Genomic DNA, 23062 nt, shown 5'->3' on the forward strand with positions numbered 1-23062 from the left:
GTTGCCAGTTAGCAAATGTGAACACATGCCGAAGGTGCTCAATTAATATATTGATGTAATTCTGCTCCCATTTAGAAATGCAAGAGCTTGTTTTGCACATTAAATTTATGCTCATAATCATTTTTTTCATATTTGTGGAAACGATCGTTAATATTGCTGATAATGTGATGCGATTGAAATAGGTATGTTCGTCCATGGCAGCAACATTTTCTGTTTTCCATTGCTATGAAATATTATATACGAATGAACGTGCAAGATTTTGTTGAAGTTTTATCACTCATCAAAGTTCAAGAAAACGTTGGTGTTTTAAAACATAGGTATATGTTCCATTGTCTCCATTGTCAAACATTTTCAGAGAAAAGTAGGGTAAGGTGTTCGATTACCGGCAGTATTCGGTTGCCGGCACCTCACCGTAACTTTTGACAGAAAGCAGATTGCGTCATTCCAACAAATGTCATGTGTGTGTAAAAGCATCACGTTCTTTTTGTGCCGAATGCCAAAGCAAGCAGACTCCTGTACTCAAAACAAATTTTAATTGCGTGAAAATCAACACAAAAGTTTTTCCTGACTTTTTTTTAATGGTATCATAAATTAAAGAACATCAATCGAAAAGGTGAGTGGGTTGAATATTTATGAAATGAAATCGATTTATTCCGTGATTTAATACCGGATGCTATCAAAATTTCGCGACCAAAGTTTTTTTTTTCTTCATTTTCAAAATGTCTACCGATTTCGATTACCGCCACCCCATTTTTTCGACAAATCGTGAAAAATTGTCAGTTATATGCGGAGATGCCAAGTCAGCAAATTGGTCATAAATTATCAAATTTCTTAGTTAACGTGCAAACCTTTTTTCGTCTGAAGACATTTTCCAGACATTTGAAACTTTGATTGTTTGCAGACATTCGCCAGAATTTACAAACTTTTGAAAATTGGTGCAATCTTTTGGTTTTTCCTAGCTAAACTAGCCTGGTATCTCTGGTCGATGTCACCATCACGCAATGAAGACTTTTACCCAAAACGCCTTCTAAAATAATAAATTCTTTTTTTTTTTTAATTTACACTATTTATTGGAATATGAGTTAAAATTAAATTATTAAGATTTAAATTGGGTGTTCAGCCACAAGTGGTGACTTTTCAGCCCTATTATATACATGATTTGGTTGTTACCATGAAGACATCATTTGCTTCCGCAATTCTGAGATTTTTGTGTAGGGAAAATTCTAAACCTACTTGTATTGTGTAATGGGGAAAAGGAGCGAATCGATTCAATTGTAGATTGCATCGATTTTTGTCGGAATTTGCTTATAATATTATGTGACATTACATCTAATGGTTCTATATTTGTGAGTCTGTGTAACTCATTTGTACTAAACCAGGGAGGACGCTTCAAAATCATTTTCAGAATTTTATTCTGAATCCTTTGAAGCTTTTTCTTCCTGGTGGAACAACAGCTTGACCAAATTGGTACCGCATAAAGCATGGCTGGTCTGAAAATTTGTTTATAAACTAACAATTTGTTTTTTAGACAGAGCTTAGAATTTCTGTTTATAAGAGGATATAAACATTTAATATATTTATTACACTTTGCCTGGATTCCTTCAATGTGATCCTTGAAAGTGAGTTTTTTGTCATACGTTAAACCTAAGTATTTAGCTTGATCAGACCATGTTAATTCCAAGCCATTCAATTTTAGAATGTGATTATTGTTTGGTTTAAGAAAAGAAGCTCTTGGCTTATGAGGAAAGATAATTAATTGCGTTTTTGCTGCATTTGGTTTAATTTTCCATTTTGACAGATAATCACTGAAAATATTTAAACTTCTTTGTAGGCGACTGCAGATCACTCTTAGATTTCTACCTGTGGCTAACAGACTTGTGTCGTCACAGAATAGCGATTTCTGACAACCAACGGGTAGATTTGGAAGATCAGAAGTGAAAATATTATACAAGATTGGAGCTACGCTCGAACCCTGCGCAACACCGGCTCGTACGGGTAGCAATTCAGATTTACAATTCTGATAGCTAACCTGAAGAGTACGACCAGTTAAATAATTTTGAATCATTTTGATATAATAAATAGGAAACTGGAAATCAGACATTTTTGCTATTAAACATTTGTGCCAAACACTGTCGAATGCTTTTTCTATGTCTAGAAGAGCAACTCCAGTGGATAACCCAGAAGATTTATTTACTTTTATCATGTTCGTTACTCTGACAAGTTGATGAGTAGTTGAATGTTCATGACGAAATCCAAACTGCTCCGGTAAAAAAATTGAATTCTCATTTATATGAGTCATCATTCTCAACAAGATATTTTTTTCAAAAAGTTTACTGATAGAAGAAAGTAAGCTAATTGGGCGATAACTTGATGTTTCTGCTGGGTTTTTATCAGGTTTCAGGATAGGAATTACTTTAGCGTTTTTCCATCTTTTTGGGAAGTAAGCTAATGAAAAACACTTGTTGAAAATTTTAACCAGGAGTCTCAAGGCAACATCGGGAAGATTTTTAATAAGAATATTAAAAATTCCATCATTACAAGGAGCCTTCATGTTTTTGAGTTTCCTAATAATTGATTTAATTTCATCAAAATTCGTCTCAATGATGTCATCGTGTGATAACACTTGGGATGAAATATGTATCATATTTCAGTGAGACTTCATTTTCAATAGGACTCACAACGTTCAAATTAAAATTGTGGACACTCTCGAACTGCTGAGCAAGTTTTTGAGCTTTTTCGCCATTTGTAAGAAGTATTTGATTTCCTTCCTTGAGAGCAGGAATTGGTTTCTGAGGTTTCTTAAGAACCTTAGAAAGTTTCCAGAAAGGTTTAGAATATGGTTTAATTTGTTCAACTTCTTTAGCGAAATTTTCATTTCGCAAAAGAGTAAATCTATGTTTAATTTCTTTTTGTAAATCCTTAACTATGTTTTTCATAGCAGGATCACGAGAACGTTGATATTGTCGGCGACGAACATTCTTCAACCGAATGAGCAGTTGAAGATTGTCATCGATGATAGGAGAATTTAATTTAGTTTGAGCTTTGGGAACTGAAAGATTTCTAGCTTCGATAATATAATGATTCAAATTATCAATTGCTGTGTCGATGTCCGCAGAATTTTCTAAAATAGTTTCATGATCCACAGGATTTCCAATGTGAGATCTGTAATCCAACCAATTAGCTCTATGATAGTTGAAAATAGAACTAATTGGATTAATTATAGCTTCGTTAGAAAGTCTGAATGTTACAGGAAGATGATCTGAGTCAAAGTCAGCATGTGTAATCGGTTCACTGCAAAGTGACTTTGATCCGTTAGAACCAGATCAATTGTAGACGGGTTTTTCACGGAAGAGAAACAAGTCGGATTACTGGGATGAAGAACTGTGAAGTAACCAGCTGAGAGTTGATTATGAAGTATTTTACCATTACTGTTATTTTGCCTGCAATTCCACTGGACATGCTTAGCATTTAAGTCCCCTATTACGAAAAATTTCGATCGATATCTTGTAAGTTTTTGCAAATCGCCTTTAAAAAAATTTAATTGTTCGCCGGTGCATTGGAATGACAAATATGCTCCAGCGATGAAATAAATTCCATGAATGGTTTCAACTTCGATTCCCAAGCTTTCAATAACTTTAGTATTGAAAGAAGGTAAAATTCGATGTTTAATTTGCCGTTGGACAAAAATGGCAACTCCACCACCCATTCCAGTAAACCTGTCAAATCGATGAACCACATAATGTGGATTACTCTTCAATTTGACATTTGGTTTAAGAAAAGTTTCTGTCACAATGGCAATATGGATTTTGTGAACTTCGAGAAAATTATAAAATTCATCTTCACTCGATTTCAAAGATCGAGCATTCCAATTTAAAATATTCAAATATTTATTTAACATCACTGTTAAATTTTAAATTCATTATAATATTATTTGCAAATTGCCATCCGATTTGAAATGCTTCAAAAAGAGATGAAGTCGAATTCATTTGGATGATCATTTGAAAAAGTTGATCTTGTAGGTAGATCATTTTATTTTCAGTTATATCGCCTAAATCGACTTCATTTAAAGAAGCGAATGGCATTGAAGGAATATTGGTAGGTAGACTGCCATTAGAAGAAGGTGATTTGGCCGGTCTACCTATTAATAAATTGTTTTCGTTAGAATTATTTACATTAGAAGAAATAGGTGGTAGTTTTCTACCTAATATACCAGCATAACTGACATTAGAAGAAGATGATGACGAGGTCGATCTACCTGTCAATAAATTGTTTTCGTTAGAAGACGAATTGGCAGGCGTACCTGTTTTTTGTTTTAAATTCGAAGAAATAAGTGCCTTAGTAGAATTAGGCGTGGCATTTGTAACGGTTTTTTGATTTTCAGGTATGTTCTGTAAATTTAAGGTCGTTGATTTGACTTGTTGTCTAAGCGAACGAGCGTTTAAAATTTTTTCCCTGACAGGACATTTCAAATAATTGGATTTATGATTTCCATTGCAATTTGAACATGAAAATTTATCAGTGGTTTCATTCATTGGACAAACGTCTTTCGAATGTGATTTACCACAATTCAAACACCGTATATCCATATGACAATTTTTGGTTCCATGACCGAAGCCTTGGCAACGACGACATTGCGTTAAGTTTGCAATACGATTATGCCGTTTATAATGTTCCCAATGAATTTTAATGTGGGAAATGAAACGTACTTTTTCTAAAGTTTTCAAACTGTTTACATCACTTCGATTGAAGTGTATTAGGTAAAGTTCATGGGAAATTCCAGAGCGTGGTTTAGAAGTACCATTCGCTCATTTTTTCATAAGTATTACTTGGGAAGGGGAAAAACCAAGCAATTCTTTTAGTTCATTTTTAATTTCATCGATACTTTGATCATTTGATAATCCTTTCAAGACAGCCTTGAAGAGTCTGTCTGATTTTATATCATATGAATAAAATTTATGAAGTTTCTCGGACAAATATCGAATAAGACGTTCGTAATCTTCCAATCCATCCACCAAGACTCGACATTCTCCTCTTCGTCCGATTTGAAATGAGACTTTTACTTCCGGGAGAAAAGTAGAAAGCTCAGTACGGAATGCTTTGAAGTCGGAAATCATCACCGTCACTGGTGGCATAGATTGATGTTTCTTCCCAGAACGACAAGCGTCCATTTTGGGAATTTTTGAAGAATTTTCTTCTATGTCGCTACAATCGGATTCAGGAAGAATCTCGTAAATATTGTTAGACGGCATAGGATCAGCGGAAGGGAAATCCGTCCGTTGTCTTTTATTTTTACATTCAGATTCTATAATATCGTGAATGTTATTAGAAAAATGTTGAATAACGGATTGTGATTTATTCCGTATTGAATTATTTTTAGCCTTAGGCTTGTTGCCTTTCCGGTTGGACGCAGGCATTTTTGAAATAAATGAAATTTTAAATTAAATTAACTAGGCTAAATTAGTCTTCGATTAGACTTCTAGCTAGCCTTAAAAAAGGCTGATTAATTTCTTAGTCACTCTAATATCACTCATTGTATCACTTAGTCACTCTTTGTATCACTTAGTCACTTAGTTAGTGATTCAGGTAGTCTTGAAAAAGACTTAAGCCTTGAATCAATGAAACTCTAGGTAGCCAGAAAAAAAATTCCAGGAGCCAAGAGCTATACGCGTGCGGTGCGAACGACTGTTCAACACCGACTGAAAAAATAAGTTCTTGTTTTTCTTGGAATAATCCACACGTTTTTTTTTTTAAGAACTGCCAATAAGCCATCCATCAACATTCACTTTGAAGAGTACTTTCGAATGACTCGGCACTCGTTGAGAGTAAGTCATAATAGTAAACGACAGACAAAAGTTTTCTCTTTCGTCTGGTGTTAAATTTATTACTCTATCTTTCATAGCTTGCTAGAAATTTCTTTCGAAAGTGGAATTTGACAGGACTATATTTTCTCATTTTTAGTTAAATTTATTGTAGTGCTGGTTACCGAACACCTTTTTTGAAATGGCCAGAATTTATCGCTTCACTAAATTGATAATAAAGGTTTTGCAATCAAATGAATCAAGTTCGTTTCTCAATCAGTTGTTAGCTAGGGACTTTAGCTTTCCATCGATGTAGGTATGTGCACTTAGTCAGAAGTTATAAGTTTAAAATAAAAGGGTGCCGGTAACCGACAACTCTCCCCTTCAATTTATATCATAGATCATATGAACCTTATGCTTCACGGTCTTGAATTACGTACTTGTGTCTGAAAAATACCCGAAATCGGTAAAATTTAAACTGGTTGGGTTATCGTTATCAACCGTTTTGCTTCTTTTTTTGTGACAGTACTGTTTCCTGACATCTGTACAACTTTGCTTCCGCCGTTTTTCGATAAGTGGCTGTACCGGCTGAGGCTGGTCAAAATACATAGATGATAATGCCTTTAAAGTGACGAAACGAATTGTCATCGCCATTTCAGTGATAGTTGTTCTTGTTTTCGTATTATTCTGTTATGTCTGTTTATGTGCCCAATTCTCGCCATTTGCGGGAAGTTTTACTTTTCTGTTACAATGTTACAAAATGTAGCTGAAGCGCATCGAATGCTCTCAAAAACTTTTAGTGATGCTGCTCTGAGTAAAAGAACGTGTCGGGAGTGATTTCAACGTTTTAAAAATGGTGATTTCGATGTCGAAGACAAACATGGTGGTGGAAGAGAAAAAACTTTCAAAGATGAAGAACTAGAAGCATTGCTTGAAGAAGATTCGTGCCAAACCCAAGAAGAGCTTGCCGAATCATTGGGAATAAGTCAGCAAGCCATTTCAAAACGTCTCAAGGCCCTGGGTATAATTCAGAAAGAAGGAAACTGTGTGCCGTACGAGTTGAAACCGAGGGACATCGAGCGCCGTCTATTTGTATGTGAGCAACTCCTTCAAAGACAAAATAGTAAGGGGTTTTTACATCGAATCGTAACCGGTGGTTCGATACGATAATCCTAAACGCAGAAAATCATGGGGAAAGCCCGGGCATCGAGCTCTTAAAACCGGGTGAAACCATCACAGGAGATCGCTACCGAACGCAACTGATGCGCCTTAGTCGCGCACTAAAAGAAAAGCGGCCACAATGTCAAGAGCGACATTACAAAGTCATCCTTCAACACGACAATGCTCGGTCTCACGTCGCAAAAGTGGTCAAAAAGTACCTGGAAACGCTGAAAGTCTTGCCCCACCCACCGTATTCCCCAGATGTCGCCCCTTCTGACTTACAACCAGGGTTGCTGAAATTCGCCTCACGCAACTCATTAACGTTCATCGCCTGCGAACGATTCAAGAACGGAGACAGCAAAGCATGTAATGCCGGACGAGGCAAAAGCTATGCTCAATATGTGACTGCCTGAGCGACTCGCAAGAGAGAAGAGATCTTGCTTTTCATGCTTGTTGCTATTCCGCCGTGAGCCATTCTCTACCATTTCAAGAGCAGGTATCATCAGGCACGAGTAGCGCTTACATTGAGTCAATTTTTGACTCACTGCGAGTCAAAATGCCAGCAATCATGAATGCAAGTGTACGAAAAAAATTGAAGACAAAAATTAGCGATGCGATGGAAGCAATTTTTTATTTTGCTTAGTTTAATTGTCTCGTAGATATTGCCCTGATAAAAAATGTGCGTTGAAATTAGCTTGGAAAACTTTAAACGTAATATCATTACTTATTATTGGAAGATGGCGAAACGATTGGGTTGGATAAAAATTAAACTGATAAATAAAACTGATAGTCTACTTCAAAACGTCGTTTAAAATCGTATACTAATGTACATATAATGTACTTCCTACTGCAATAAAACTAATGAAACAGTTTATTCAGATTTCACCGAATACTATTCTCACGTTCGTACTCCGTGCTGTTGAAATTTTGCGGCAAGTAATGGCAGATAGATTTTAAAAAAGCTGGAGTTGAATCACCTGAGGGCAATCACTTTTGTAAAGTGAAAATTTTGCAGTTTATATGGCTTATATAAGAAATAAAATAAAAGGAATTATTTTCCACATATAACTGTAGCAACACTTTTGATTCTCTTTCGGGTTGGTTTGATATTTATTTTATTTATGATTTTGAAAATGGACTGAAATATCTACAGTGATATTTTTTAAAATCACATATGATTATGAATGATCAAGTCCAATACGCAATATCAATATGCAATGCAAATAGAGTGACAAAAATATATTCTGAATATTGATTATAGAGGCAAGTCTAATCTTTTAATTCCAGGGATGATTTATTTTCTCATGTTTTTATTATATTAAACACAATTTAACGCTTCTTCGCATAGATTTGATTTATAGAAGTAATAGGAGTGCAGGGTTTTTCACAACGTTTGAACCTACTGAGACGCCATGTAACTGCTTGCTCTGCAAAAATCAAAGCAATTAAGAAGAATGGCTAACAAAGAAATAGTCATTACTAACTAAATACTCATTCAGCATCTTTTACCATACATCTACGCAAATTATCGATTAGAATAACTGTACTACGATCAGGAAATTAAGACTTTTAAATTGAGAATCACGGCTATGGTTCCGGCCAACTGCCACAGGATGTCGAAGCATTTTGTAAAACGCAACATAAAATTGGAGGAATAGATGTTCCATTGAAATTTACTTTTGCATTTTTGTATCGCCTTATTAACTTAGTCCTATTTTAATGCGTTCATTAAATTTTTGCATTTAATATTATCATTTTTGGAGTTTCACAAAACTATTGCCTCGTAAGTTTTGCTTCCAAAAGCAAACAGCAAAATAATAACGTAATGTGATATCAGTTGAGAAATTGATGAGCTGAAATCAAATTAAGATTACAATCTGATATTGCTGTCAAAAATGTATTGAAAATAAAATGTTCTACAATTGACTCCCGAAGTGATCGGTTTAGCTTTTTTTTTAAAAAAGAACATCCGCTAGAAGAAATTGTAAATTCAATTTCATAACATTTTACAATATTCATATTACAGAGGAAACGATTTCAATTTGAAAAATAACACAATCCGCGTGGTTTATCGATTTGTCAGATAGTGCGATTTAGAATTTTTGTTACTCATATCACACATTCAGTTTTGAAACTACTCATTGTATTATTTACCTTAAAACTGTGTTGAGCAAAAAAATTTTTACGTGAATACTTCAAGGATCACATACAAAGAGTCCAAATGAAATATAATTCTGTTATCACATAATCAGGAGATAGTAGGAGAATATAGGATCAAGAAAAAAATATGCATTTAATTCCACTTTATTTAACGTCACTAATGTCACGAGACAGATAATTTTGTTGTGTTTGATTGTATGATACTTGATTTTTAGATATTTATTTCGTTATTGGAAACTGCGGAAGGTCTTCATTGCACGATTATCCATGGCACAGTTTCCAACAAGTAACTGTAGAGAGTTTGTTTGTTTTTGATAATAATAGAAATATCATTCTTCAGTAAAATCTTATGTTGGCCTCCAAATTAGTGCCTTATACAAAATTATAGAAGTTCTATTTCGGTTTTAGTTTCTATTATATTGTAGCTCTAACGCCCTGTATATTGAATGTGACGGAATTATTTGGTGTTTATGGTTCTTCTAGTATTTGTACGAACTGATAGTGTTTATCATCAAAGTTGGTCTCAACTTTTTTGGTAGTTGACTTGGTTCGACACAACTTGTCTCGAAGTTAATACAAATACTATTAGTTTATTAGGAATGATTAACATGAAATTAAAAGCAATCATCACATATGTTTATAATTATTAAGGAAACGATCGTCGAATGGCTTTGTAATCGGTATATAAATAGTTTCACGATCATGAGAAACAATAATAATTGACAAAAACTTGGGACTATTACTTCTCAGGCAAAATAAACAACCCTACATTCGACCGAATGAAAAATACCAATTTGGCATTTCGAATGAGGTATAATTTGTTTGGAAAAGTCGAAGTCGTTCGAAACACAAAATGAATTTATTATAGAACTACGGAATAGGAGTGAAAGTTACATATTTACGACACACAAAAACGCTCCATTAATAACCCTTTACAGTTTGATGTTTAATCAATAACATATTCTGGCAGGTATCAAAGTTGTCCCTAACGCTACAAATCACGATTAAAGTATAGCAAACACCGAAGAAATGTGCAGTGAAGCCAATTCAAAAAGATTCGACATCTTTCTCATAAGCTTTATACAGGAATAAAATTTCATCCTGGGCGGTCATTCAGTTGTACCGCCATACGTCGCAGAGAACGAATCACCGTGAGTAGAAAATTCGACTCAACGCGAGTCATCAGCACCACCGAATAGCTTTCTACCTAAATGCTTCGAAACGAACTCACTGTGAGTCAACAGAGTGCATATAAGATGCTTGCTTGCTTTGCCAAGCGGTTCAATTCTCTGAGTGGAAGGAAAGAATGAATAAAGCAGACACGGAATATATACAAACTGCTCGCCGCACGGGTAGAGCATCGCCGGTGAAGAGAATAGTTCACGAGTAATGTTTCATTGATAGGATCAGCAACCTTGCTTACAACTATTCCGTTCGATGGCACACGGCCTGCCAGATCATCATTTTCAATCCTTCGTAGAGTTGGGAAAATTGATTGCTTCATGGATAGCGTCAAAAGAGGACTCATTTTTTCGAACCGGGATTCGAAAATTGCCGGAAAGATGGGAGAAAGTTGTCGCTACCGACGAACAATACTTTGAATAATATATCTGTAAGCACTTTTTTGCAATGAAGCTTTTAACTTTGGAAAAAAACGGTGGAAGCAAAGTTGTACACCTGATATGTCAAATTTCAAGTAAAAACCTTTTTAAACCGACCTAGTGGTGTAATGATGCATTTCTCATATTACTTATATTACTTATATTTCACTAGAAGATACTGTCAAAAATTTTTTAGAAACTTTCTAACATTACCTTTTCAATTTGTAAACAGTTATATCAAGTTAATAAGAATTTTTGTTTATTTTGCATCGTCGCACTAAACTTTTAAACACACTGCAACAGACTATAGCAACTTTTATTTGAGCCTGTCTGTGGAAATCGATCAAATCATCTCTAAGAAAATTGAATGAGTCTCGTTTTAGAGTTTTTCATCACTATTTCCGGTACTTCTAGAACCGGAAACTTGGAACCAGTATAACCGAAGTCGGTTCGTTTAGTAAGTAACTAATATAGCCAACAAATTTAATCAGCTTTGACCCAAATCTAGAAGAATTTTACCCTTTTTTGCATCGTCGCCTTAAATGACAGTGTGCAATTTTAAACGCACCCTATGAAAGCATGATGAAATTAAATAGCAACCTATGGGACTATGATTTTTTTTATTTTTATGAATGACTTTATTTGACACATTATCACACACAGACATTGCTCAGCTCGAGGAACTGTGTCGAATGATATAGAACACTTAGCCCTTCAGACCAATTTTCACTTGTCAATTTTTCAAGTAATTGCATAAACTTTCTATATGAGCAAGGCAATAAGTGAATATCGCACTGTAATACCAGAACTGGAAGTCGGATCTGGATCAACTATTCGGGGACTTTTTGACGAATTTTAAGACCTTTTGTTTGCTTTTTAGTTTGTGAAAATCGGTTAAGAAATTTTCGAAAAAGTTAAGTGCGTAGTTTTTCATAAATTTGCATATATTTCCTTGTAATTCCGGAACCGGAAGTCGGATCCAAATGAAATTCAAGAAAATTGTATGAGATCAAAATCCCTTTCATTTGAATCTAAGTTTGTGATAATCGGTGTAGCCATCTCTGACAAACGTGTGTGACTATTTTTTTCCTTTTTTTTGTGCATACTACCCTGTAATTCTGGAACCGGTAGATAACGCTTTGAACACGAAAAGCGCCCCAGTAGACCATCAGCAACTGACGAGTAAGGCTTGTTCGTTACCAAATCTGGACGGATTAAATTTGGAATAAAACAAATTTGTTGTTAGTTCAATTCAAAATGCATTTTGCCTATCTCTATAGAAAGGTATTAGAATTGCTGGAAAACCGACATTCAAACGGAGCATCGGAGACTCATAGTGTTATATACCATTCGACTCAGTTCGACGAGATCGGAAAATGTCAGTGTGTGTATGTGTGTGTGTATGTGTATGTGTATGTGTGTGTGCACTTTTAAAAGATAGTTGAACGCGCTCATTTTTCTCAGAGTTGGCTAAACCGATTTTAGCAAACTAGGACTCGTTTGAAAGCTACTATCGGGCCATTGATCAAGCTCAAAGATCAAATGGCTGTGACTTTTGGTTCCGGAGATATGATGGTATAAGTGACGTAACCGACAAAACGCGTTGTATTTATACGCGCTCAATTTTCTCTGCCAAAATTTTGGGATCACCTCTATTTTTGTTAAGCTCTAGTGCTCAAAAGTTTAAGCACCTCGAAAAAAGCCTTCATGCAAAATTTAATCTAAATATGCGGATATGCGTAAAGGGGTGCTGCCCGGTGGTAAAGGTTTGACAATTTTCGATCTTGAAAAAGCACCATAGGGGGGAGTATATGAAATTTCCAAAATCGAAAATTTTATTCAATGCCGAAACTCTTAAAACTGCATGAAACATCGAAATTTAGTGTCATCTCAAAAAAACTTTTTTTTTTAATCAACTTTCTGGGAATTTTGATATTTTTTCTATGTCCCAAAAATTCGATTTTTTCAAAAAAACATTTTCCGAGATGACACTAAATCTCGACTTTTCATGCAATTCTTAGCCTTTTGGCATCAAAATTATTTTTTCGATTTCGAGAAACCATTGCTTTATTCCAGAACATTTTTGGCGTAGTGACAAGATGCCAAATCAGGACAGAATCTCGAGAGAGCACCATAGCTGCATAGGAATGTTAAATTTCTTTGGGTATTTTTCACGCTATACTGCCTTGTTTACCACTCCGGTAGTAATGAAACTTGGGCTTCTTTGATCACAGCTGCATATTGCCTGCCAAGCCAAAAATTTTCAGGGGACTTAGCCTCGTGCTTCGTTCTGAAATGCTCTTCTACGCCGTTCCGTTGCATGGCAGTATAAAAAGATATTCCGGTAATCTGCTTAAAGTCTTTCAGCACATACGCACGCAAGCAAACCAAGCTTTTTACCTGTCTCTATAGAAAAGTATTAGATATTGAGCTCGTTTGAGAGCTAACATTAGACCATTTATCAAATTCGAAGATCACATGGCTGTCACCTTTAGGTAATGGTATAAGTGACGTAACCGATAAAACGCATTGTTTTTTACTGCTCAATTTTCTCAGAGGCTAAACCGATTTCAACAAATCTAGGATCTTTTGAAAGCTACTATTAAATTGTAGTTCAAGAAAGAAGATTGAATAGCTGCCATTCCCGAATGGTATAAGTGACGTAACCGATAAAACGCATTGTTTTTTACTGCTCAATTTTCTCAGAGATGGCTTAACCGATTTCAACAAATCTAGGATATTTTGAAAGCTATTATTAAATTGTAGTTGAAGAAAGAAGATCAAATAGCTGCCACTCCCGATTTCGGAGATATAATGGTATAAGTGACATAAGCGATTAAATGCGTTGTTTTGTTGCCGCTCAATTTTCTCGGAGATGGTTGAACCGATTTCAACAAACTTAGGCTTGTTCGAAAGCTACTATTGCCCAAACTCGAAGATCAAATGGCTGTCACTTCTGGCTCAAGAGATATAATGGTATAAGTTACGTCACCGACAAAATACGTTGTTTTTTACCGCTCAATTGTCTCAGAGATGACTTAACCGATTTCTACAAGTCTAGGCTTGTTTGAAAGCTACTATAGCATTATGGATGAAATTCGAAAATCAAATTGTTGTCGCTTCCGCTTTTGAAGATACAATAGTATAAGTGACGTAACCAACTAACCGCACATTTTCCATCTTCTGGATTTTCTCGAAGATGACTCAACGTATTGCGATAAACTTATTTGAATGCTAATAATGTCAATCAAATTTGGAAGGGTTATGTCGAACTATTGCGATTCGAGAGAAGTAATGTTATATATGACGTAACCGACAAATCCCAGTGTTTAGAAATATAATAATAGAATCGATTTCGAAGGACTTAGAGTCGTTTGAAAGCTACTATTACGTTATTTGACAAGCTCACAGTACTAATATCTGAGGATAGAATCCTACAAAGGTTTTAATGAGACTATTTAAATGACATTTGGTGGATTAAGAAGGGAACAGTTGACCTAATCCCTCATACGATGAAATTCATAAAGCCCCAATTTGACAAATGACGTTAAATTTCATTTGTAATGACCTAATGTTGGATTAGCACGAATTTCACTGGTTTCGACTGTAATTTGCTGTCTGGCTCAGTTGATTAACGGATGTACCTTGCAGCCCAATGATTCTCAGTTCAAGTCGCGGTGGTCGCTATCAGTATTATTAATTAATGAGTATCATTTCATGGAATTTCTCAACCACACAATATCACATGTTCTTGCACGTAATTTTGCGTGAACTACGACGCTCAATTTTTGTGCATTATATAAGCTGTAAAATCCGGATTTTTTCGAAGTGTGTAGAATAATCTTCTTATGTCTGGATACTTTAGTTGCAGTATGGATTGCAGAACGAATGAATGTTAGACTCGTTGAGATGCAGATTCGTGTCATAAAAAATCTAAAACGGAAACGAAACACAACCATTCATAAACCTAGTGGATATACATTTTGATTTATTAATGTCTTTGTAAATCTTTCTCAGTTATATCTGGAATTCTCAAACGTGCGTGCAGGGCATAAATAGAACGTATACGAAAAGAGTCGAGTAACGTTATAATGGTTCAACTAATTGAGTGATTGCAGTTCACGAAGTGCATTTCTGTGAGAAAAAACTGCTGCTATTTAGATATATACCAAGATTATAGCTTCCCTCGCAATGCTGCTGCATTCGTCCATTCAGAGCAAATCACCATTACTCAAAACTTGTAATCGTGGGTTTTCAGTCTTCCGTAGCACTGTTTAGTGTGCATGGATACAAAAAATAAACCGTAATCCTTTATTCATAGCACAGAACACGGAGCGACGCAAATTGATGACGTTGTAAAATGGATAACCAGTGGCACTGAGCTAACAACCAACAGTACAGCTACATGATTACCGCAGTAAAATAGCAATTATGTTTTTTTTGTGTAAAATTTAAGATAGAAGATGAATCAAGTAGCGAAGTCTCTGAAAACTACTAGACTGAGACTAAACAATATCCGTGCGTTTCCTTCAGCAAATGAACGAAATTGACGAAAGTATTCTTATTTACATTTTAATGCTGCCAATTAGCCACTTAATCCATATACCTACTTCTTCAGTCGATTTTTAAAAACCGTTTCAAGTTTATTTCCATTTTTGATGGTTATCGTTCGCTCGTTAAAGAGAACGCTTAAGCTGTATGTTTCTCTCAAAAGCGATTGCAACTTTTGACCTGCATTCGTAAGGTTGGCTTTAACTGGTACCAAATCTCCCCAGACAGACTGCAATTCGTTAGAGTTGAATTCCGTGTAACGTAAGGACGATATTGGGTTGACGCAATTGAGTTTCCACGTGCCTGACAGCACAGTCGTTTGGGAGCCGACCGTATCTCATTTAGTAGATGCTATCATTTTCATTTTCAAATTCAGGACATTCGCCCGACTTCCGCACAGTAACTCGAACGGAGTGTAGCCTGTTGAAGAGTTTACTGTCGTATGGTATTCAAATGTAAAGAATGTCGACAGTTGTTGTGGGGTCGTTACCCACACATTGCCTGTAATATGATTTCAATCCAGTCTCTGTGGTAACATTTTCGTGGTTTTCATTACACAGTTGCATTCGCGTGTCATTTTTCCTATCTGTTTTCCCCGTTAGAAACTGATAAAAATGTGATTTCTGACCGCCTAAAATCTATGGGAAAAGTCCAAAAGTGTGTGAAATGGGTACCACATGAATTGAATGAAAGACAGATGGCAAACCTAAAATAAACATTTGTGAAACTTTCATCAGTTTTGCATCGAATTGTTGCTGGCGATGAAAAATGGATGTATTTTAAAAATCCTAAACGGAAAAAATCATGGATTGATCCGGGACAACCATCAACATCATGTGCAAAACCAGATCGATTAGACAAGAAGACGATGCTGAAAGGTGGGATCAGAAAGGTGTGGCTTCTAAAACCTGACGAAACCGCTGAGGTCAGTGTGTTTTAGGGCGTTTTAGAGGGCTATTTCACGTTTCAAATCTGATTTTCTCAGAAACGATGACGAAAAGAAAAAAACCCAACTGACTATCTCTAAGAAAATGAGTTTAGAATATGCTGTGAAAATTTTAGAAATATAATTAGCAGTCGGGAAAGTCTTTTTTCTGAAGGGAGAATTGCGTAGCTGAAAACGCCGTCTCTCAACTTGTTCATTGAATATCTCGTCTTCGAAAGCATGGATCAAAAATCTATCCTGACAATGTCTAGATAATTTAATTTCGAAGCGATTGGTGCATAAAACATATATGTTGTCGCGATAAAAATGAAGTGAATGTTATTTTTGTGAAGGTAAGTCGATTTCTTTGCAAGCGCCCTTTTTTCTGCTCTTCGCCCTTATTCTGAGTAACGACGTATTGGTTTTTCGATCGATTTGGTTCGATCGAATCCTAGCTACCTTTGATTTTGCTAGAGTTATTAGGAATACACGAATGGAATACGATCAAAAAAACGATACGTCGTTATTCAGAATACGGGTGCTTGTTTCCTGGTAACGTAACGAAACATGAGAGAGAAATAAAATCGGCTCAGCAAGACTGCCAAACAAGTAATAGCTTTTTATTGGATTTTAGGTGATGTAGTCAAACTTGTAACCGAAAATATCAAAACTTTCTTGGCCACCCGGCCACATCGAGAGTCATTTTGCACATTTGCGAGTGAGCATGGAGGGAAATGTAATACACAGAGCGAGCCACGTGGTTATACGCAACCTACTGACCTCAGCCCTTAATACTAATCGCTACTGACAACAAATGAACAATTTGAACCACTTATATAGACACCGATATTATTTACCATTTTATACACCGCAACTCATCTTCAGTTATTTGTAGTACATATCAATTTCTAGCCCTTGTAATTTTAAACACAAGATTGATGAAGTTGTTTTCAAATGCCATTATGAAATTAATGGTCTATGACCCATGAATTACTGATAGTAAACATAATGCTTAAAGCGGAATTTGTGTCCGTTATTATTCGATAGCCGAAAACAAGCACTAGTTCTTAAGTAAATGACAATGAATCAAATAATTAGCTCGAAAAAATTAACAGTACAAAAACTGTTGTTAACTGAGCGAAATTGAGTTCTGTTTTATTAGATGACCGAAGATAGGCACTAACAAAAACCCCAGGCTGCACGGAAAGACCGAAATCAACATTTTGACGAAATAATTAGTTAATTTTAGTTAGATATTTTTCGAGACAGCCATTTTGTCATTTCTTAGCTAAGGCATACTCCATTTCCATTCAACTAATTTTTCAGTTGAATTAGAAAAATAAAATGTTGTTTTCAACCAACATGAACGGTTGAATTGACTTTTGCCAACTGCAGCTATATATAGCGCACTGTCACCGAAAAAACGTTAACACTGTAACATCAAAACAATGTGCAAGCAGTTTCAACAAGCTTATAATTTTTAACTTTTTAATGGATTGTTTTGCTTTGACACCTTCTCACGAGTTTTTGGCTATTAAACTTGTTAATAAAAACCAATTTCCTTTTTGTTTTCTTCGTGATGTCTTTCAGCAGTGAAGGTGACAGATAGATTGAGTCAAATTTTCTGATTTTATTCGCAAAATTAGTTCCCAATGAGAATTTCGTGTTGGATTGGATTTTTGCTAGTTAGTGTTCAGGATATTCGCCAACTAAACACATTCTCTAAAAACAAGAATTTTTTTCAGCAAAGAAAATTCTGAGTTTCAACTAATTTAAGAGTTATTTTGGAAATTTTGTTGTTAAAATCAACTAATTCATAAACAGTAATACGAATTAGGCGCAGCGCTAATTCGGTCGTTCCGTGTGAAAGATTCGTATAATCTTACTAGTGATAAGGAATTCTTTCGAACAATAACAGGACAATGTCGTGGGGTGCTCATCCGGAAGATCTAATAAAATTGTATCAGACAACGATACTTTCAGTGATGGAATATGGATGCGTTTGCTTTCGTTCCACTGCATCAAACTTGAGCGAATTCAGTATCGTTGTTTGCGAATTGCCTTAGACTGCATGCATTCGACACATACAATGAGTCTCGAAGTTCTGGCGGGAGTTCTATCCTTGAAAGATCGTTTGTGGGAGCTACTGGGTTTAGTATATACAACAATAATGTTTCGGCTTCATTTAGGCTTCAAGAACCTGTATCTGTTTATATAGCAGAGTTAGCAGCAGTTCATTATAGTTTGAGTGTAATCGTCACATTTTCTCCAAACCATTATTTTCCCTTCACAGATAGTCTGAGTGCAATTGAAGCCATTCGCTTGAACGCTGCTGGCTAAAATGAACCGTTTTTCTTGGACAACATAAAACAGTACCTGAACGACATATTGAATAATAATTATCAAATCACAATAGTTTGGGTCCCGGCTCATTGATGCATTCCAGGCAATAAAAGAGCCGATAGTTTAGCCAAACGTGGTGCTATTGAGGGTGAAATTTATGAGAAACCGATTGCTTTCAATGAATTCTATAGCGCGTCTCGCTAAAGAACACTTGCCAGCTGGCAAGCTTCTTGGGATAAAGATGATCTGGGTCGGTAGATGCACTCAATTATTCCTAACATATCGACAAAGGCATGGTTCAGGGGACTGGATGTGAGTAGGGACTTCATTCGTGTGATGTCCAGACTCATGTCCAATCACTACACGTTAGATCCACATCTCCTTCGGATTGGACTTTCCGAGACTAATCATTGTGCTTGTGGCGAAGGCTATCGCGATATTGATCATGTCGTTTGGACATGCGTGGAGTATCGTGATGTCAGATCTCAACTAATAAATTCTTTGCGTAGCCAAAGTAGACCATCAAATGTCCCAGCTCGAGACATTCTTGCTTCTCGTGACCTTTTTTACATAAAACTTCTTTATCATTTCATAAAGACAATTGAAGTTTCAATTTAATAATTGACCCTTTTGAGACTTAGTTCTGACTCCTACTGCGTCCATTAGTTCATTCAATAACAAAATTTTAATAAAAATGATGTGCTGAAACACATAGGTTAACTCGAAATAGGTTATGAAATCAACAACAAAATGTATAAAAATTTCAGCTTATTTTATAATTCACAGCAGTTAATCGTTTGGTTCAAATAATATGATATTTAAAAATAAGAGGAATGTTTTATTCAACTCAAATCGTTGTGACAATATTAGTATTATATTAGGATTAGAATTCTATGTAAAAGTGATGCTACGGCGAAGAAAAACTTATGTAAATTGTCTTGAGAAATCAACGAATTTATGAACAAAAAATAGGAATTCTTATACAAATCTATACCGCAATCGTGTTGAAAAATATGTAATAAAGTGTCTATGAAATAAATAACTGACAAACAAGGAGAGTGTCGGTAAAATAAATAATTGACTAAAACGACCGAGTTGAAATTACACACATATCCATACTCCTCCCCGCTCCGCATAACGAAATGTTGCATATGGTAGGTGGTTCTATTTAACCTAACATCTAACTTACCCGAAAACATAGACATTGTAAGCTCCGGTCGCAATCTAGCCATCTGTCTCGAAAGGTACATCTGCGATCGGCAATACGCGCCGCTTAGAATAGCATCCAAAGTTCCAGCTTTATCCAGTTCTGAAACAAAAAAAAACATTATTTGTAAGACTGATAGTATGAAAATAAAATATTTCATAACCATAGAACGACTCAACAGAGATAAATATTCCTTTTCGAATTGCGTTGCAGTAAAACTATGAGTGTTAAACATTGATAGCTATATAAAATTGGAATTACTGCCCGCTTCAGTGATAGCAAAATTCATTTTTACGGCTCACAGAATACGAATATTACATGAAAGCATGGCGACATACAGAACGAAACGATTTTATTTTTTTATAAATATTCGCCCGCTCCTAATGATAACATGATCCTTCATAACGCAGACGGTGGTTCTCCACGAGCATCAATTTATTCTGCTCTCGCTCGATATAATATGTCATTTTCACTGGCCAATAGAAATAAAAAAATGGTCTGCTTCAAGATTTATGCCTATCCAATAAATCACGCTCAAATGATGTTGTCGTGTTTATTGTGGCTTCGGAAGCATTAGGAATGAAATGTGCCGAATACATAATATACCATAATTGTGGTACATCAGATCAGGTAGATCGCATCAGATACAATTTATTTCTGGTTTCTGGTCGAATGACGCACTATATTTTGAAACGAACACCTCATTTGGCTTGTCAAATGTAACAGTACGGTCAAAGGATAGACGCAGTAGTCAATTATATTAGGTCCCGAAAAACCCACTTGAGCCGAACGTTTATAAGTACGGAATATACACATTTTTCCTAAACAAACTAACAGTTTCAAGCATTCTACAAAAAATTTCAGAACTAACACCAGAACTCGACGTTTCATGCAGTCTCAAAGTCGATATGCATTATGAATTTCTAAAACAAAAACTCAGAAAAAAATCGGTTGAGGAAATTTCAAAATTTGTCGAGTTCCCAAAGACGATATTTATCAGGTTTTTTGGATAACACCAAATCTCGTCGTTTTATGTATTTCAATTTTCAGTCCCAACAATCGATTTTCTTTTTTTTTTGATATAATACCAGATATCGACGTTCCTTGCATTAAAAAAAAATGTCATGTCTGAGCAATGAGCAACGTCGGTGTGTGTGTGTGTGTGTGTGTGTGTGTGTGTGTGTGTGTGTGTGTGTGTGTGTGTGTGTGTGTGTGTGTGTGTGTGTGTGTGTGTGTGTGTGTGTGTGTGTGTGTGTGTGTGTGTGTGTGTGTGTGTGTGTGTGTGTGTGTGTGTGTGTGTGTGTGTGTGTGTGTGTCAAATATTCTTACTCGGTTTTCTCGGAATGTGTGTGCTGAACCGATTTTGACAAATTAGGATACAAATGAAAGGTCTCGTGGTCCAATGAAAAGTCTCGTGATTCCCATACATTCCTGAATTTCATCCGGATCCGACTTCCTGTAAAGTGTGTTAAATATTATACACCGTCACTTAAAGCGGCGAATCAAAAAATGAAAAATAAAATCTAAACTGGACTCAAAACTTTACCAATCGGTAGCTATTATCAGTAAGCAACTAAGCCGATTCCGGAAGCACCGGAAATAGTGAATATCACTCACTTTTCTCAGAGATAGTTTGACCAATATCCACAATCTCAGGTTCAACTGAAAGGTTTCGTGGTTCCATATGGAACTCCTGAACTTCATACGGATCCGACTTTCGGTTCCGGAGTGACTTAAAGCGGTAAAACCAATACCATAAAAAAATTTATAAACTGGACTCAAACCAACACAAATCGATAACCATTATTAGTGAGTTATCTCACTCACTCTCAGCGATGGTTTGACCGATTTCCACAAACTTAGGTTCAAATGAAAGGTCTCATTGTTCCATACAGAATTCCTCAATCGTCCGGATATGACTTCGAAATTATAGAGTGAAGTGTGTTAAAAATGTTCTATTGTCACTTAAGGCGGCGAAACAAAAACCGTAAAAAAATGTTTTAAACTGGCCCTAAAACTACACCAACCGGTAGTTATTATCAGTAAGCAGCCAAACAACTCGAATCCGGCTATCCTGGTTTCCGGGTTTCGGTTAACGACGGGAGATAATAGTCATATACCCAAAAATAGATATTACTTACATTTTCCGAGATTGCAGAACCGATATTCCCAAACTTAAAGTCCTACCTAAAATTACTGCATATTTTCGAATTCAATGAAAAATTTACACCGTCGTTTGGAGTACGATGTCAAAAGCATACAAAATCTTCAAAATTTGAATAAAAACTAGTAGAGTTTGTACGTCATGTTAGTTGATGGTCATACGAACCGCCATCGATTCTACCAATTCTCGGGTTCCGGGGCCGGAAGTACCTACAATAGCGCAACTTATTTCTTTTTCTCGTGTTTTATTCTGAAGGTTATACTAGTCAATGTACAAACAATCCCTTGGTTTCGTTCAAGAATCGAAAAGAAATATGTTGAATAGAATACCACAGTATTATATAAGAGCATATGATTGAAATGGGAATGGCATCATTACACCTCTAGGTGGGTTAACACAGGTTATTTTAGATAACACCAGATAGATTAAACATCGTAGATTTCCCGTGTTTGATCGACTCCAAAGTTAATCAATACTATCCGTAAAACCCTTCTTAATCCACCTAGTGGTGTGATAATGCCTTCCTCTTCTTTCATAACAGTCTCATGAAAATGTATTTCATTCCTTCATTAAATAATTTTGACACCAATTGATTCAGATTGTTTCAAGTATTTCACAAAAGCATGCTTCAGTGTTTATGTCACACAGTCAGCATAATTTTTCCAAACTAGTGCTTGACATTTGCGTTGCCTATTTGTATGAGAACAGTGATGCTAATCTAGAAAACCTGTTTTAATCCACCTAGTGGTGTAATGATGCCTTTCTCATATCAATCATACTATCATATATAATACTGTGGTATTCTTCAAAATTATTTTCTTCGATACTTAAAAGAATAATTGAAATCGGTTTGTTTGACCGTCTACTGATAAAAACTATAAATTGGAAAAGATTTGAGGTCGATTTAGAAATTTTTTTAGAGTTTTCCCCATTTTCAGTGATGGTATACAATTTTTAACCCACTTTACGCTATATTTCTGGATCCGGGACCACAAGACCTTTCATTTGAATCTAAGTTTGTGGAAATCGGTTCAGCCATCTCCGAGAAAAGTTAGTGCAAAAAAACGTTACATACACACATACGCACACGCGCACACACACACACACACACACACACACACACACACACACACACACACACACACACACACA

General features: G+C 35.8%; 1 protein-coding gene across 7 annotated transcripts in view; it reads right to left on the bottom strand.

The window, feature by feature from the left end:
• LOC131434739 (protein furry) overlaps nt 1-23062 on the bottom strand; it is a 433830-nt gene that overhangs the window by 198873 nt on the left and 211895 nt on the right. For all 7 annotated transcript variants that reach the window (XM_058601810.1, XM_058601816.1, XM_058601814.1 and 4 more), the window contains one exon: nt 19729-19848. In XM_058601810.1, coding sequence (XP_058457793.1) covers nt 19729-19848 — 120 coding nt within the window. The remainder of the gene's footprint in view (nt 1-19728; nt 19849-23062) is intronic.

This window comes from Malaya genurostris, chromosome 3, assembly GCF_030247185.1.
Source record: "Malaya genurostris strain Urasoe2022 chromosome 3, Malgen_1.1, whole genome shotgun sequence".
In the NCBI taxonomy this organism is placed as follows: domain Eukaryota; kingdom Metazoa; phylum Arthropoda; class Insecta; order Diptera; family Culicidae; genus Malaya; species Malaya genurostris.